The 18,950-nt window shown below is 32.0% G+C and overlaps 1 protein-coding gene across 1 annotated transcript; it reads left to right on the top strand.

The window, feature by feature from the left end:
- The first annotated feature begins 16 nt into the window (after nt 1-16).
- On the top strand, nt 17-15,478 carry LOC139515582 (molecular chaperone MKKS-like). Its single transcript, XM_071305161.1, has 7 exons — nt 17-109; nt 5,831-5,935; nt 7,192-7,412; nt 8,395-9,367; nt 10,019-10,191; nt 12,737-12,847; nt 13,249-15,478. The coding sequence occupies exons 4-7, from the start codon at nt 8,401-8,403 to the stop codon at nt 13,669-13,671; spliced, it is 1,674 nt and encodes a 557-aa protein (XP_071161262.1). The 5' UTR covers nt 17-109; nt 5,831-5,935; nt 7,192-7,412; nt 8,395-8,400; the 3' UTR covers nt 13,672-15,478.
- The last annotated feature ends 3,472 nt before the right edge of the window (nt 15,479-18,950 follow it).

Here is an 18,950-nt window from a genome sequence, read left to right as displayed (position 1 = left end):
TCAGAGTTACTTTTGCGCTTTTCCTAACCGAAAATATACTCTCATCAAAAGTTTGAATAAAACATTGAAGAAATTATTTTGCTGGGGAATTTGCAATCAGGCGACCAAGGTTAACAAATAGTATTTGGGTAGATTTAGCTTTTAATCTTTACTAAGATAAATATTTAGATTAGATGAACTTTGAGTCACTAGGTTACAAATGCATAGGTGTCATAACACAGGAGTTTGAAATCCTATCAATATTAAAGGGGGAACTTTGACCTCCTTGGTAAGAGGAGTTATTTAAGGCAGTGTCTGCGCGTACCTGCATGCGGGTACGAATAGCAAAATTGCCGTTCGTAGGCTACGCGCACCCACATCCGGTTTTATAATAAAATGCCATCGGATCGTGAATTAAACGTGAAATATATATACAGAAATTATCGCAATTAGTGAGGCCAAAATAAAAAGATTGTATGTTTGCCCAAACGCGACCGACACAAAATAAACCCGCCGACTCAAATTCTTTTTTTGACGTTTTTTAGAAGATTTTTTTTTTTTTTGCGGATTTTTTTCGTGTCTGCTCCGTCATCGTATAAAACTTAAAGTTTGTCGTCTTTGCGTTTGAAAGTAACTATGAATAAGATTAAAAGAAAGCGCATAAGAGATGCAGTTAATCGATATTCGATGTTCTCTGTTTTTATGTTCTGACTTAACGAACGTAAAGAAGTGAAACATGTGAAGTGGCACAGTTTTTTTTACGCTCTAGTTGTCTGTACTACCAAACCCTTACCTATATGCTCAATGTTAATTTCATTGTGTAAACGAATATCTGATAAGAATATTCAGGTAGATTTGTTCAAAACCATGTGCAATCGAATATTTTCAATGTTATTCTGACAGGAAATGGATCTGGAAGTTGCGAATATACAATCTTGCAAAAAGATTTTGTTTTTACTGAATAAAAAGGAATTATTTCTTGAGAAATTGTTGTCTTTAACTATAATCTTCCTTTATCATGTGAATTAGATTTTTTTTTCAAATAGTTCAAATTTACAAGTCTTTATAGTTGACAAGATCAGTACGTTGCTGTTTGGGAGAATTTGATAAAACTATAATTGCTCACAGAATCAGAATATAATCTTAACTGAATGTAACTCCTTCTGAATAATTTATTGCAATATAAATATAAATCCCGTTTGACAAGAGAAATCTGGCTTTTGTCAGAAATATTTTTTTCACATGTACAAAAGTAAACACATGTTATGGTGGGATTTTTATACAAATTTGTGAGGAAGCCTCTGGAACCTGATGACCTAAAAATAAAATAGTCTTCATAAAACGTTAACTTTATGCAATTATACTTTATCAATAATGATTATTTTCAAAAATTTGAACTTGATTATTTAAAGAAATAAAATTATAACAAATATGTTTTTAGTTTGGAGATTCTACAGAACATGCTTTGATCTATTTATAGCCAAATTAGTTTACCTGTGTGATAATGTTAAGAATTGAATGCTTCTTTTTGTAAATTTATTTGGGTGTAAAAGCGTTGACCGAAGTACATTTTGTATGAAGCGCGGAAGCGCTTCATTCTAAAAATGTACGCACGGTCAATGCTTTTACAACCCTATAAAGTTACAAAAAGAAGCATTCAATACTTATAATTACATTGTTTAGCTATGATCATGAAAACACGAATTTTATATATTTTATTATTTAATTCACCTGTGCACTTTATTGTTGGAGCACATGTTATCATGAGTGAAAAGTTGTATTGAGCAATGCAACTGCTTATGGAATAACACGTGATGTGCAGTTAAACAATCAGAATAAAATATTATAATGAAACATAGATCTAATGTAATTATTAAAATATAAATTTTCAAAAAAAAAAAAAAGACAAACTATGGATGGTAGATAATAATTCATTTAAAATATTTTAGGACATTTAATCTATTTTAATAGATATAGGGTTTAAAAACTGCAAACAAATTAAATCAATACATAGTCAGCTGATATTTTTTTTTACACAAACATCGTGTTGATGTAACTGTTGAAAATCACTTCATAAATTAAATCCACCAGCCCTTTCACACATGTAGCAATTGTCAGGGTTATAAACATCTCAGGATACAAATCATAAAGTAGACTAATTTATGTATAGAGGTTTTAAATTCATGGCTTTTGGTTGACTCTACAAAGGTTTTGACGAAAAAAACAGATGTACTGTTTAAAGATCTTTAAAAATTTTCATGCAAATTCTGAAAGAAAAAAAAAAGAATTTGCCTACCTACCTACCCACACCCAGTCATCATGGGTCGGGTTTGGGCAAACTGAAATATTTTTAATTGTGGCCTGAATAAAATTGATCAACTACTTAGAAGTTTTGTAAACGTAAGTGAACAGTTTTTCTCGGTTAATAAATATTCTTAAAATGGGAAGAGTTATATACATGTGGGGCAGACATTATAAAGTTATCATGAATTGGAACGATTTGTTCAAAAGTATCAGTCAATTAATTTTATACAATTGTATATAAAAACTGGCAAACTCGGAGTATATTGCAGCTGCAGAGAAAAGAAGAACTGGAAAAACAAAAAAGAAAAAAGAAAGAGGAAATATAGTTTAACAGAATATTTTTTTCCTATATTCACGGAGGTAACAATTCTAAACAAGTTCGACAGGAAAAATTTTAAAAGGCCTAATACATTATTTCTAAAAAAACAAAGGCCGATGTCAATAATCTTCTAAGAAAGCTTCGTTAATTAATAACAAAATATTTGACAGAAATGTAAACCTTCAGCGCATCAAAAAATATTTTACCTCTGAAGCTTGGAAGCAAATTAAATTTAGGATATTATATATTATAGGACTAGTTTACAGAGATTTTCAATCAGTGTGCATTTAATTTGCAAGGTTTATTATGTATTATTAACTAATAAATACAATTCGAACATATTATTTGTCATACTCTTCACTCGTTCTACTCGAAATCCCAATATTATCAATAATTTCTGTATATATTTCACGTTTAATTCACGATCCGATGGCATTTTATTTTAAAACCGGATGTGGGTACGTGTAGCCTACGAATATCAATTTGACTATTCGTACCCGCATGCGGGTACGTGCAGACACTGCCATTATTTAACTTTAAGGATAGCAGTGTCTGCACGACCCCACAGGCAGGGACTAGTAGTCAAATAGGCATTCATAGGCTACACATTCCTGCATACAGTTTTGTCTGCTGTTAACCCTTTTGCTGCCAGTTGTTTTTCAAGGTTGCATTTCCACGGTGTAGACATGGTAGTATGGTTACAGACTTATCAGGTTTTTTCGGCATTTCTGCACTAATCGGGTTCAGCAACAGACTTATCATGTTTTCAGGTGACAACATTTGGCATAAGTGGTTATTTCTTTCAATTTGTATTAAAGCAGAATTGATATTTCCAAATAAGCTTGCTGTCACGGAATGGGGAAATTATTTATTTTGCTGGATATCTAGTCATATACTCATAAGAAGCTACGATTTAGTTTAAATTGTTTCCAACTTGAAAACAAACATTTTTCATGGAAAGATGTCCAATTGAAGCGTATTTTAAGCTTATTGTTTTCTTCTCCAAGTAAATATTTGGTTATTATTCATTAAATTTAGACATTTTCCCTTTCGGAACTGTTTCATGCACTATTAAGGTCTTAAATGATGGTTAATTTGGAAAATTTGTGGCACCAGACTCTGTGTTTTTGGCACCAAACTTTTTGTGCGCAAATGAATATGGAAACTCATATCTTCTCAGTCAGTCTATGTTTTTACTCTGCCTGCATGGTTTTTCAACACTTCTTACTTAATACATTAATCACACATTACTAAATTAAATACTTTATTAATTCACAAGCAAATGTGTGGAATTCTATCAGTATTCGGCCTCATAGCAGGGAGGGTTCTAGTCCAAATAATTATGACGTCTGGGAAAGCTATTCTAAATGCTTACTTTGACGCCCTTCTGCGACGATGTAAGGCATCAAAGAAAGCCTTTCAAGACATGATAGTTATTTGAACTAGTAGGTATAAAAAAGAAGATGTGGTATGATTGCCAATCAGATAACTTTTCACAAGAGACCAAAATGACAGTAATTACCAATTATATGTCACCATACATGTACATCCTTCAACAACTAGCAAGGCCCATACCGCATAGTCAGCTATAACATGTATAAAAGGCCCAGAAATGACAATGTAAAACAATTCAAACGAGAAAATAAACGGCCTTATTTATATATAAAAAAATGAACGAAAAACAAATGTGTAACACATAAACAAACGACAACAACTGAAGTACAGGCTCATGACTTGGGACAGGCATATACATACATAAATAATGTGGCAGGTTAAACATGTTAGTTGGGACAGTGGTATAATAGAACACCATAAGAACGAACTATAAAATTCAGTTGAAAAAGGCTTAACTCATCAGATGGACAAAAATACAAGTGGATGTGGCTGGGTACTTGTACATCCCAACAACAAAAAAACACAAGGAACTGATCTCGACTGTTAATTGACAACTAATTTAAAGTCACTAACAACTAACACAAAATTCATGCATCTAACATGCATCAATAATTGTTTTTTCAGGACTGACACATAAAGCTTCACTCATACATGCATCATTATGAATATTTCTAATACGCCGGAATGAACGTGTCTTTTCGAAACATTCGTCAAAAGACCTTCACATGTTAATCTGGGATAGAGCAGAAATATACCATTTGTGTTTTGTTTGGCATGGCATGTGATATTGCCCCATACCGATGTACTTCTTTATTCAAAGAAAAAAATCAAGATTGCGGAAAAATACTTGTTCGTGAGATGTTCCAGACTTGTATATTCTAGCACACAATGTCAAATACATGGGATTCAAGTTAAAATCTTTTATTTTTCATTTTCCAAACAAACAAAAAAAAAACCGAAAACATCATTTTTTACCCTGGGAAAACAATAAAAACACTATAAGTCCTGTGCTAAATAAACCTCAACAGTTCGGTGCCAAAAAACACGCCATTTTTGGGAAACCCAATTAGTCCGCTGCCAACCAATTTTGATAAAACTTTAATATACGATATTTTAAGTTTTTGAATGCACACAAGTGGTTCTAATATGTATTTTGTATGAAATACCGGAACACAAAAAGTCCACATTCTTATAAATTGTGTATTTGAACAGAAAACACACCATTAGTAGCTGTGTTCGGCCTGTTGTCCTGTTTAGTGTGGAGCTTTTTGAAAAAGCCAAGAGTGGTACTGAAGAACATGATAATATACCGTGATCATATAAACATAAACACTAACGACTTCTTTTCGTCTATTTGGCTCATTTTGTGACACACTGTCTGAAAACAGATAAGTCTGTTGCTGAAACCCGATTAGTGTGGAAAAGCCGACAAAAACCCGTTAAGTCCGTTACCATTCTTCACCCTGATTTCATGTGCCAGAAATACGACAGCTCGACGTCTGGGACGTTAGATGTCCAACAATGACGTCAATGGATATACGACGTCACGTCATGATGACTTACATTTGTAGGCCCATTGAAGAAAAATAAAATACTACACAATTTTTCTTTTATTTGAAACAAATACTGCAATGTGATAAAGCTTGCATACATGTAAATTAAAACATGGACATACATGTACTATGTCTCTCTGGCACAGTCGGTGTGGACACATGTGTCCCTCTGTCAGCATGAGGTTTACATTCAGTTACCTTATTTATTATAAGTTATAACTTTGATTTTCAATTTATCCATTGATTATATTTTTGATTCATATTAGTTATTTATTTTCAGATTTTCCATTAAACTTTTAAGACAAGAGATGGTTGATGACAAACTAAGCACAACATACTTGTAAATTAAGAAGAAGAAAACAGAGATTGTAAAAATGTTTAAAAAGTATGAATAAGCTAGTATACAAGTTGTTTCATAATACAATCTATATAGATACATATCAAGAAGCTTTTTTAATATGATAAAATTCTGTGAACAACTCATCTAAATTAGTATTTCATAAAAATTTGTCTGCAGAGCACAGGACTAAAATTTCGTCATACTACATGTAGAAATTGAATATTTTATATGGGAACTCAAGATGTTTTCAGTAAAGTAATTATTAATTAGCGGTCCTACTAAATAGCGCCCGGGAGCGCCCGGGAAAATAAAAAGCGCCCGGGGAAAAGAAAAAGCGCCCGGAGAAGGAAAATTAGCGCCCTGAGAAGAAAATTAGCGCCCGGGAGAAAAAAAATATAATATTTTATAACAATTTTTTTTTTCCTTAAAAAATAACTAATCATTGCTTGTTAATTTTGTCCTTAATATAAATGGGGATATGTTCGATGACATCATGTTACATCTGAAGTGTTGTTGTACTTTTACATTTTAGATTTCAAAATTATATATAAGTAAGTAAATAGATATAAATAAGAGTATATAGAAGAATCATGAAAGACATTGTCCTCGATCAAAATGTATATTTTGTTACTAAAACTAATCGGTGCCTGAGGTCTAATATTTTCGCAACTGCATGGTGAACACTTTTTTATACAGATGCTGAGATAGATTCATTATATCTTTTTATAAAACTAAAACTGTGAAATTTGAGTTGTCTTATACACTTTTCATTTTGATATCGTTTTTGAAAAATATGTCTTTTGATGTCTTACATGATATAAATCTTCAGCATAAACTGTGATACATTATTATCAGTCTTTCGAAATAGTATTCATATACTGTTGTTAAATTTGAAATATTCATATCGGTTAAATTTGTGCTTTATTACAAATGTCTATTATCTGAATTTTCAAATTACTTGTCCAAAAAAAAAAAAAAATCAATGTCTGTACCTTAACAAAGTTGTCTCATGCCAATAAAATATCTATATATTTTCCCCGGCGCTTTTTCTGTTCCCCGGGCGCTGTATTTTCTTCTCCGGGCGCTTTTTCTTTTCCCCGGGCGCATTTTAGTAGGACCCTTAATTAGACTATTATTGGTTTCTTTCTTTGTTGATAGTTTGAAAATCTCCTTTCTTGAATATTTTCTTATAAGTCTAATAATACTTTTTTCTTTAATATTTTGTAAATTCTTCACATGTATCTGTTATTCCCTCTAGTTGAAAACTATTATTATAAAATTGGTTTTATTTTGTTTTACAGACTTTCAGCATCATTCTGGCAGCTGAGTAATTGGACAAATCAAAACAAAATATTTTCCTTTATTCTAATTGTTGGTGGGGGCTCTATTATAACACTACCATATGCTTATTACAAACACATGCAACTGAGCACTGGACAACAGAGAAGTGCTGAAAGACTAAGGCAAATGAAGAAATTAAATAAAACAAAGAAACAAGAATCAGAGAGTTCAAAATAATAAGGTAATTACTCAAATAAGTTTTGTTATTTTCACCTACCCAAAGGGTCTCGGAAGTTGAGTGGTCTAAGCAGTTCATCTACATGTATTGTATCACTAGCTTGTTCAACCTTAAGTCTTAATTGACCCATTGGTCTATTTTCATCCTCTGTATCACTTGTCAAGATCTATATCTTTATCACTTGGCAAAGTGGGGCTGAGTTGTCTTAGTAGTCTATCTACTGAATCACTAGTCAAGACCTATATCTTTATCTTCCCAAGTTCCTAATAACTTCTGCTCATTCAAATGTATGTTCAAATTTCTTCATTCGTGGCCCATGAACTTAAAATATTATGCATATTTGAAATGTTTAAATATTGCCATTTTAGTTTTAACATTTGCATTTTAATTTCAATTTTACAAAAGCTAGTCATATCTCTGTATAAAAATAAGAAGATGTGGTATGAATATTAATGAGACAACTATCCACAAAAGTTCTAATGAAGCTAATGCTCAATGTGAAATGTTGACAAATATAATGACCCCCCATGTTAAAATGAAAATAGAGCATGTCATGAAAGAGTTATTTCCTAATTTTTCTGTAAACATTTGCTTCTTTGAAAAGAATAAATATCTTTATTTTTCAAAGTGATTGCAAAGTTAAAATTCTGAAAGGCAATACAGTAGACTCAACCTTATCTGATATCGACTAAACAAATATATGGGCTATTGTAATATCATTTCAAACTCCAAACCCTACACTGTATGATTAAAGATAATTTTATCATGTAAAATGTATATCATATTTAAGAATAAATTGGCATATAGGATAAGAACATTTCCGAAATTTTATTCAAAATCATGCACAATCAGATACTTTCAATGTTTTTCTGACAGGAAACTAGTCTAATTAAGAGAAAATTCTAGTTTAACTGCATTCATTGATGTCATTTTAAAGGACTGCTGTTTAATAGAGTTTAATTGACATGTTTTATTGTACATGTAGATAATTATGGACCAATCAGCAGCTGGAACTTTACAGTTACAGAACCTTGTGAGTCCTGATATAGTCAATGCCCTAAATTTACTCCTGAAGGTAACATCATCATGTCGTAAAGGATGTATCCAGATGGTTCAGAATTCAGTTGGAGGTCATCTGACCATGACCTCTACCTCTTGTCGTCTGCTACAATCATTGTCGGTGTCTACACCTGTCATTCGTCTCATTGTAACAGCCGTTCAAGGTCATCTGCAGCACTTTTCTGATGGAGGACATTTTGTTTCTATGTTAACTGTATTATTATCAACTAAGTCTATGAATCTTAATGTTTCCAATTCTTATTTAACAGAGTTATATGACAGATTTTTAACGATTATTGTTGAAGACATTACTGCTGATTCATCAAAAATTTATATAGATATATCCAGTCTTAAACAAATGACTAATTTTGTGAAAACTATAATTGGTAGAAAACCCTTGTGTAAACTTAATCCGTATGATTTAGATAACTTTTCTAAGCTTCTTGTTCAAGTATTTGCAAGTTATCTCCCTTGTGAGGATAGATCTGGTACCTGGGAAGAGAACATATATATAATTCCAGTTGAAGGACTTCCTGTTTCTAATTCTGAATTATATCAAGGATTGCTATTGCAAGGTTATCAACTTCCTCAGACTGCAATGAATAACGTAAGGAAAGTCAACAATCAGATCCCTGTTGCTGTGGTAACCGTTTCCATGACAGGTGATACAGAAGAAATTATGGATGCAGAATATGAAATTTTCAATGATTTGTCAGAAGAAAAAACAGTTTTAAGTAGAATAATGAAATTTTGTGATAGATGTACAGAATTAAATGTTGGGGTCCTTTTCTGTCAGAAAGTTATTCATCCTTCAGTGAAAAGTTACCTGTATAAACAAAATATTTTACCTGTAGAACGTCTTGGCTCACAAATGATTCCATTTATACTGAAATTAACAGGTTGGTAGATAAATTACTGAAGGGTCCATTCACATTACTAAGTACAGTCAAACCTTGTTGTGTCAAACTCGGTTGTGTCAAAAACTGGGACTAAACTTTGACATAACAAGGTCGACTGTTGTTTCCTTTACCAGCCATGTTGGTATCTTCTTATTTACATTAGTTGACATATATACATTTCCTTTCACAGCTATAGAATAATTAGGTAGAATTGTTAGATAAACGAGTTGAATATTTCATGTTTTACGAAAAAGACAAAACTAGGCAAGATACAAAAAGCAAAGACAGAATAAATAACCACATGTTTATAAAATGTAGACAACACTTTTGCAAGAAAAAGAGGAAAAGCAAAACAAAAGTCTGCAAAACAATATAAAGATTGAACAAAATGAACCACATAAAAAATTGAGGGATAAACTCATATAGATAAAAGATTAGGACAAAAAAAAAGACATCTTTCTTCATAAAAAGAATTGCAAACAATGTGTCGAGAATCTAAACTTTTAGTTTCCACTGAATATTTGTTCCATGCTAGCCTATAGTATTAAATCAATAATTATGAATAAGTAGCACCTATGACAAATGTATGATTGCCTGAACTAGAGATTCTAAAAGATTAATTTTAAACAGTACTTTGCATGTTTATTCCAGGAGCACAATCTTTGAGAAGTTTTACTGTATCATTATCAGATATTGGACACCTAGATTCTATAGAACATCAAACTATCAACAAAAAGAGTTATCTTTTCCTGAAGAAACAGGAATCTCCTGTAGCAACATTAATGTTAACCAGTGATCATGGAGAATCAGTACAGGAATTAAAGGTTGGTTTTATGTGGAGGTGATGTATTGATGGTGCACATCTACAGTCATTCCATTAATATTTTTGAAATATTTTATCATTGAGAAAGCGGCGTTAGCTCACTTCTTAAAAGCTTTATATTTTAGAAGGTGGAAGACCTGGATGCTTCATACTTTGTATATAGATGCTTCATGTTACGAAGTTTCCGTCAGTCACATGTCCAATGTCCTTGACCTCATTTTCATGGTTCAGTGACCACTTGAAAAAAAAGTTCAGATTTTTTGTAATGTTGAATTCTCTCTTATTATAAGTAATAGGATAACTATATTTGATATGTGCGTACCTTGAAAGGTCCTCATGTCTGTCAGACAGTTTTCACTTGACCTCGACCTCATTTCATGGATCAGTGAACAAGGTTAAGTTTTGGTGGTCAAGTCCATATCTCAGATACTACAAGCAATAGGGCTAGTATATTTGGTGTATGGAAGGACTGTAAGGTGTACATGTCCAACTGGCAGGTGTCATCTGACCTTGACCTCATTTTTATGGTTCGGTGGTTATAGTTGAATTTTTGTGTTTTGGTCTGTTTTTCTCATACTATATGCAATAGGTCTACTATATTTGTTGTATGGAAGGATTGTAAGGTGTACATGTCTAACGGGTAGATGTCATGTGACCTTGACCTCATTTTCATGGTTCAGTGGTCAAAGTTAAGTTTTTGAGTTTTGGTCTTTTTATCTAATACTATATGCCATAGGTCAACTATATTTGGTGTATGGAAATATTTTAGGATCTTTATGTCAGTCGCACAGGTTTTATTTGACCGTGACCTCATTTTCACGGTTCATTGCACAGTGTTAAGTTTTTGTGTTTTGGTCTATTTTTCTTAAACTATAAGTAATAGGTCAACTATATATGTTGTATAGAAGCATTGTTAGCTGTACATGTCTGCCTGGCATGGTTCATCTGACCTTGACCTCATTTTCAAGGTTCATTGGTCTTTGTTTAGTTATCTTGGTTAATGTTTAGTTTATGCGACAGTTGTATTAAAGCTTAGCTTTATACTTAGGACTATTAACATAATATCAATGATTAGTATAGAAGGCGAGACATTTCAGCGTGTGCACTCTTGTTTTTTTTATAAATAGACATTTATCCAGGATATTGATTTGATATGGATTAAAAAATGAAAAAAAACCATGTTAATATTTACACAACACATAGGAGATGGCAGACATCTTTAAATGGCTGTTCCACAAAAATATACATGGGACCCTGGGAAGGCACATCAAAATCTCAACTAAGGTTGGGTGTCATATATGTTTTTGCATAATGGAAATGTAAGTGTAATTTACATTTATTTACCTCTACAGGTGGTTTCTCCATTTTAAAAATGCCTTTCCTAGGTACTGTGTATGTTGTAATTGAATAGTCTTTAGTAGTTGCCTATGAAATAGAGATCAATAATTCTGAACAGTTTTTGTCGAGCCTGCAACTTTTGTTGCAGAAAGCTCGACATAGGGATAGTGATCCGGCGGCGGCGTTAGCTCACTTCTTAAAAGCTTTATATTTTAGAAGGTGGAAGACCTGGATGCTTCATACTTTGTATATAGATGCTTCATGTTACGAAGTTTCCGTCAGTCACATGTCCAATGTCCTTGACCTCATTTTCATGGTTCAGTGACCACTTGAAAAAAAGTTCAAATTTTTTGTAATGTTGAATTCTCTCTTATTATAAGTAATAGGATAACTATATTTGATATGTGCGTACCTTGCAAGGTCCTCGTGTCTGTCAGACAGTTTTCACTTGACCTCGACCTCATTTCATGGATCAGTGAACAAGGTTAAGTTTTGGTGGTCAAGTCCATATCTCAGATACTATAAGCAATAGTGCTAGTATATTCGGTGTATGGAAGGACTGTAAGGTGTACATGTCCAACTGGCAGGTGTCATCTGACCTTGACCTCATTTTCATGGTTCAGTGGTTATGGTTAAATTTTTGTGTTTTGGTCTGTTTTTCTCATACCATATGCAATAGGTCTACTATATTTGTTGTATGGAATGCTTGTTAAGTGTACCTGTCTACCGGGCAGATGTCATGTGACCTTGACCTCATTTTCATGGTTCAGTGGTCAAAGTTAAGTTTTTGAGTTTTGGTCTTTTTATCTAATGCTATATGCCATAGGTCAACTATATTTGGTGTATGGAAATATTTTATGATCTTTATGTCAGTCGAGCAGGTTTTATTTAACCGTGACCTCATTTTCATGGTTCATTGCACAGTGTTAAGTTGTTGTGTTTTGGTCTATTTTTCTTAAACTATAAGTAATGTGTCAACTATATATGTTGTATAGAAGCATTGTTAGCTGTACCTGTCTGCCTGGCATGGTTCATCTGACCTGGACCTCTTTTTCAAGGTTCATTGGTCTTTGTTTAGTAGTTGTAATAAAGCTTAGCTTTATACTTAGGACTATCAACATAATATCAATGATTATTATAGAAGGCGAGACATTTCAGCATGTGCACTCTTGTTTATAGTTTAAAAATAGATTACTCTTATTTTTCAGACAGTATGTTCAAGTGCACTACATTCCATGGAGAGATTAGCTTTCTCATCATATGTATTTCCTGGAGGAGGATGCTGGGAAATGAAGACATGTTTCAATCTCAGGAAAAAAGTATTACTTCTTTCAAAGATTTTCTACGATATCAATAATTAATTTATTTTTGTGGCAAAAATTCTGTGTGTTCTAGATATATAGTCAATACTTTCTCATACCCAACCTAATATGTACAATGTAAACAGTATCAGTATCAAATCTTTTTGTGTCCCTGTCGTATCTCTCTACCTTTAGTTTTTCTCAACCAATTGTAATGAGACTAGAACACAACGCTTATTACCACAAAACACAGATCAAGTTTGAATTAAGGTGGTGTCATAAGTAGAATACATAAATTTAGTATTTAATCATTAAAAGTTGATAAAACATTTTACTTGTTGGATGGCAAAATTAATATGAATAAAGGTGGATGTTTATATATTTACATTTGTATTTTTTTATATGTTTTGTTTTCACAGGTGCTGTCTGAAATGCCAAGTCTTGTTGAAGAGTTTTATTGTACAAAGTCTGCAATATTATCAGCATTAGATGTGGTTTGTAAAAGTTTACAGAATATTGCAAAAACAGTTGTCAAGGACTCTGAAGAAGGCAAGACTGATTGTACCTACCATCATTTTTGGAGAGTTCCAAAGGAAGTTGAAGAAGGGGAGGTAACTTGCAGTTGTGGTATTTATTGTTTGGAGAATACAGAACTTGTAGATTTAGACTATGTGGATATAGGTAACCCAGTGAATAAAAAACTACAAGAAGATTACAACAGTTCTGTGATGAAGAGAACTATTGTGATAGATCAGTTAGACATGTGTGTCAATGCTGTAAACACTTCTTTCCTCACTGCTAATGCATTACTAACTACAAACTTGTTTATATGTGATGCTTGATACAGGCAGTGGACAATAGTATTCATTCAGATATTATCTGATTATATTTTGTAAAAAATGGTTGTTTTCTTTCTCAAAATAATCACAGAGTTAATCACAAACAAGGTACTCATCTGATTTGCAGACAAGGTAGCCAATTTGAAAAAAAAAAGAATTTTATTGATCAATATTGTTTATACATAAATTTTGTTAAAGAGTACCTTGTTAATGGTGTAATTATGAAGAATTGAAAATTACAAGTTGATAAGAAAATAAGGTTATCATCAGGTTTTATAGAAAATTTAAGATGAAAATAAAATATAATTTCAGAATATTTATGTCCACTCACTGTATTAATGAATGGGTGGTTGAATGTGTTGAATTTATATTTTCAGAAATTATTTCGATGTTTTTATTATTGCCAAAAATGCGACGGTTTTAATCGCAATAATTTTAATTCATATTTTGATTTTTTTTTATATGAATTAAACAGTATTTTTCTCAATATCGCAAAAATCAAAATTGCATTTTAGTCTAAAATGACAAAATTGCAATAAAAAATGCAGGGAATTTCTCGCTACATTGAACCCCTGTTGGTGACCTTCTGCTGTTGTTTTTTCTATGGTCGGGTTGTTGTCTCTTGTTGACACATTCCCCATTTCCATTCTCAATTTTATTATGCATAAATTTCTGAAATTACAAAAGTATTTTGATGAGTGGTTGAATGTGTTATAATTCATATTTTACTTATTTGAAAGGTTATTACACCATATTTTGCTATTAGTTTTAAAAGTAGATGAGTAATATGATATAAATGGTCTCTAAGCAGGTATTGCCAAATAGAATTTTTTATCATTGGAAGTCATATTTATTGTGTGAATCAGCTGAAAAAAATATTTAGCATATAAAATATAGGATATACCTAAATGCATTTTGTGTTCTGTCATATCCTATATTTTATAATGTTAATGTAATAAAAGAGTAATTGTATAATCTATTGTATGTCAAATCAAGATGAATATAGAAAAATAATATGGGAAAATTGGTCAGTCATAAATCTGGATATCCCTAAAGGCTACTTTATAAGTCATCTTTAAATTCATGTCAGGTATACCGGTAACAGATTGTATTATTCAGTACTATCATGAAAGCATCGTGAACAAGTCTTTGTTTTGAAATTTCCTTTTTTTAAAGAGTCATTGAATGTTATACTTTGTACATTTATTGTTTTGTGTTACAGTATTTTTCAGTTATAAAGATGTTTGGTATTTATTGTGTCACATGACAAAGAAGCTGTTGCAACATGTGTATTCAATATTTAAGTTGCTGTTAGTTATTATAGAATAGGATATAAATGTGTAAATAAGCAGTATTACTTGCATTTGAATCCTAGATTTGTTTTTATTTGCAATGGTTTGTGTGTATTTGTTTTAATATTCTGTGTTTAATTATACAAAAAGGTTCAATTATTCTGGCTTGACATTTATCAATTTTTGTTAGAATTTTGTTTTCACGAAAAAGTCAAAAATTAGTAGAAATAAATTCAGCCTTTCTTAAATTATTTCTGCTTTAGTTTGACAGAAATCAAATTTTTACTAAAAAAATTCAAAGGGAGGTAATCACAATTGAGCTTAAATCACCAAATTGAGCTATATAAGCCTGTACTGCTGATTTTCTGCCAATTGTAATGAATTCATTTTCATGCAACTTTACATATATAACTGTAAAACATAATGTTGAGAAAAAAAATTGTTCTACATTGCCACTCTTTTTAGCATCGTTCTGAGATTAATATTGTTAATCTTGAAATAAAATCATATTGATTTAATTACTTGAAGTTGTCTATTTTTTATATGCCTAACAACAATACAACTTTACACTTAGACAAAGTTTAATTTTAAAATATGTTGAGGGTCATGGGCTAGAGGAGAAACCAATTATGTCTCGCTTGACAGAGCCAAAATGCAAGACAAAGGTATGCATTTTCGGCTTTGGCAGCAGCGGCAGTATCAACAATGTATTAGTTTGTGGTGAACCACAAATTGTAGGTCAATCATATTTGGTATGCAGTTGTATTAACATTGGCACATCTCATTTCCATGGAGATTATTTGGCCCTGCCCCCTCAGTCATGGTCTATTGACCTTGAAACTATTGCTTATTAGTCCCCTACTGATTTGTCGATGGGGACTTTAAGTTTGGATTCCGTCTGTTTGTTTGTCCATCTGTCAGTCTGGCAAATCAGTTTTCCACACTTTTTTTCTTCATTCTTGCAGATATTGATTTGATATTTCTTATATTGTTATATCATTACAAGTTACAGATCAAGTTCGAATTTTGTTCTGGTCTGATGATTTGAGCAGAGTTATGGTCCTTGGACTTAAAAAATCACTCAAATAATTCGTTTCTTGCTCTTTTTTTTGGTCATCCTTGAGGATATTAAATTTGATATTTGGCTTATTGTTTTATAATTACAAGTTACAGATCAAGTTCAAATTTTGTTCCGGTCTGATGATTTTTTGCAGAGTTATGGTCTTTTGGCGTCATGCTTGAATATGTTGATTTGAAAACGGGTAAGTAAAAGTCATACAATTTACAAAGATAGCAATTTCATTGTTCATGTGATTCAATATTGCAAAGAAATATGTTCAAAAAGTTTTAAACTTCACCAATTCAATGTCTATACAGGTACAAGCTTAAGATATTATAGTAATAGAAATATTGAAATAAAAATGTACCCAAAACTTTATCTAGCAGATATCATACTTTAAAACATATTGGATGAATCTGACATTGCCCAGATGTCTCCATTGATTGCCTAAATTTGTGACAAAAGGATAAATAAGGAAGGGTGTTAAAAAGGAGGAAAATTTTACCATTGTGAGAAAACTTCAAAATGTATCCAAACAAAAAAATCACCTGTATAGGTACTGTGGTAGAATAACAATGCTTTATGGGAGGAATGCAGTGGAAATATCTAAGACAGTCCTCGGGTATATTAATAAAAGCACCCTATGCTTTGGATTGTCACAAAAAAATCAACTGCATACAGGTTTTATACTATAGTTGATTGTACCTCATCTATTTAAGACAACATTTTTTTTTTCAAATTCTTTTCTGCAGTCCAAAATGTTAACAAAAGTGCACACACTGAAATGTCTCGCCTTCTTTACTACCCATTAATATAATTATGTTGATAGTTCTAAATATAAAGCTTTTCTACAACTTTAAAATAAACTTAACATGATCCAAGAAAAAAGAGCTCAAGATCATATAAACCAAACAAGAAATCATGTAAATCTTAATATAGTTGACCTGTAGATTGCTTATAGTTTCTAAGAAACAGACTTAACCAATAAAATTGAACATTGACCAATGGACCATGAAAATGAGGTCAAGGTCAGGGCAGACATATACAGCTTACAATCCTTCCATACAAATATAATCATCTACTAGCTAAAGTTAGAAAAACTTAACACTGAGCAATGAACCCTGAGAATGAGGTCAAGGTCAAATAAACACTTCGAGACTGATATGTACATCATAAAATATATCCATACACCAAATATAGTTAAACTATTGCATAAAGTACATTCATAAGAAAAAAAGACCAAAACTCAAAAACTTAACTTTGACTACTAAACCATGCAAATGAGGTCAAGGTCAGATGACACCTGCCAGTTGGACGTGTACACCTTACAATCATTTCATATACCAAATACAGTAGACCTTTTGCATACAGTATAAGGAAAACAGACCAAAACACAAAAACTTATCTATAACCACTGAACCATGAAAATGAGATCAAGGTCAGGTGCACCTGCCATGTGAACATGTACACCTTAAAATCTTCCATACACCAAAATACTATTGGTTGTTGTATCTGGGATCTATATACAAAGCATGAAGAATCCAAGTCTTCCACCTTTTAAAACATAAAACTTTATAAAGAAGTTAGTTAAACAGCCTGATTACTATCCCTATGCTTAGCTTTCTGTAACGAAGTCCCAGTCTTGACAAAAATCACTCTCAGAAGAAATATTTTTTCCTCCAGTTCAGATGGTACCAGTCCTACAGATTTGATGATGGACCTGCATATAGCACAATAACATGCTGATGCAATATGAACCTGGCTTGGGACTAGACCAACAAGCTGAACCAGACTTTTTAAATGTGTTACATGTAGTTAACAATTGCAAGGTAACAGTCTTACTAAGGTAAACTTATCGATGCTCTTAAAATGTTACCAATTCAACACTGTAAAAAGATCTTTAAATATTGTTTTTATTGGTATATAATCAATATTGATTTTTGCTACGAGTAAATTAAAACCAAACTAATATGATTGTTTTATATATAATATATACACATTCATGGTTCTACTATCTGTTGGTACCTATAATTTGGCATTGAAAAAGGTCATGTTTTTCTTCGACTGGTAAAGATGTCTTTACACTAGATCCATTGGATGTTAGGTGTATACCGATTGAAAATTTAGTCAGGCACATGATTTGTTTTCTTAGTTGTTCTTTGCTTTGAACTAGCTAACTGTTATACTCTCAGATCTTGGCTTTGTGTCATTTTTGCAGAGGTGATGTACCTTGCAACAACCTATTTGTGTTTTTGATCCTTGTTTTTCTGCTTTAAATTTGTATCTACAAATGTAACTGACATGCCTGATGATGGTTTTTATAGTTTGTTAATATATTGTGATGTTATACCACTGTCTTAGGTTAGGGGAGGGTTGGGCACCTGCAAACATGTTTTACCCTGCCACATTCTGTAGGGAGCTTGTAATTCATTGGTTAACTTGTTGCTGTATTATATAAAAAATAAATCTTTTCAATGTTTTGAACATTAATCAATCTGTTATTTTCATTGTTTTACAATAGTTGACTATACAGTATCAGTTTTGCTAATTGTTGAGGGCACCATACAGTGACCTATAGTTGTAACTTGTTTAGTTGTTACATGTATTTACTTTGTCATTTGGTCTCTGGTGAACAGTTATTGGCAATCATACCCTATTTCATACTTGTTCTTAACATCATTTTTAACTACTGTATGCTCATGATGCTATAAAGCAAAGAAGCAGGAAATGTACCATTTTTTACAAGTCTTTGTTTGGGAATTAAACTCACTCTTGAGACAAGCACCTACCACCAAAACCACAGTTGCAGTACATATATTAAAAAAAAATACAGTTAAAGTATAGATATTATTTATATTACAGCACATGAACCTTGTTACAAATGTATAAACTTAAATTTCAATTAGTAACACATGCACACACATTTTTAT

This window comes from Mytilus edulis, chromosome 3 (genome assembly GCF_963676685.1).
Source record: "Mytilus edulis chromosome 3, xbMytEdul2.2, whole genome shotgun sequence".
Lineage (NCBI taxonomy): Eukaryota > Metazoa > Mollusca > Bivalvia > Mytilida > Mytilidae > Mytilus > Mytilus edulis.
The sequence above is the reverse complement of the archived record's forward strand: the minus strand, read 5'-3'. Positions and strand labels throughout refer to the sequence as shown.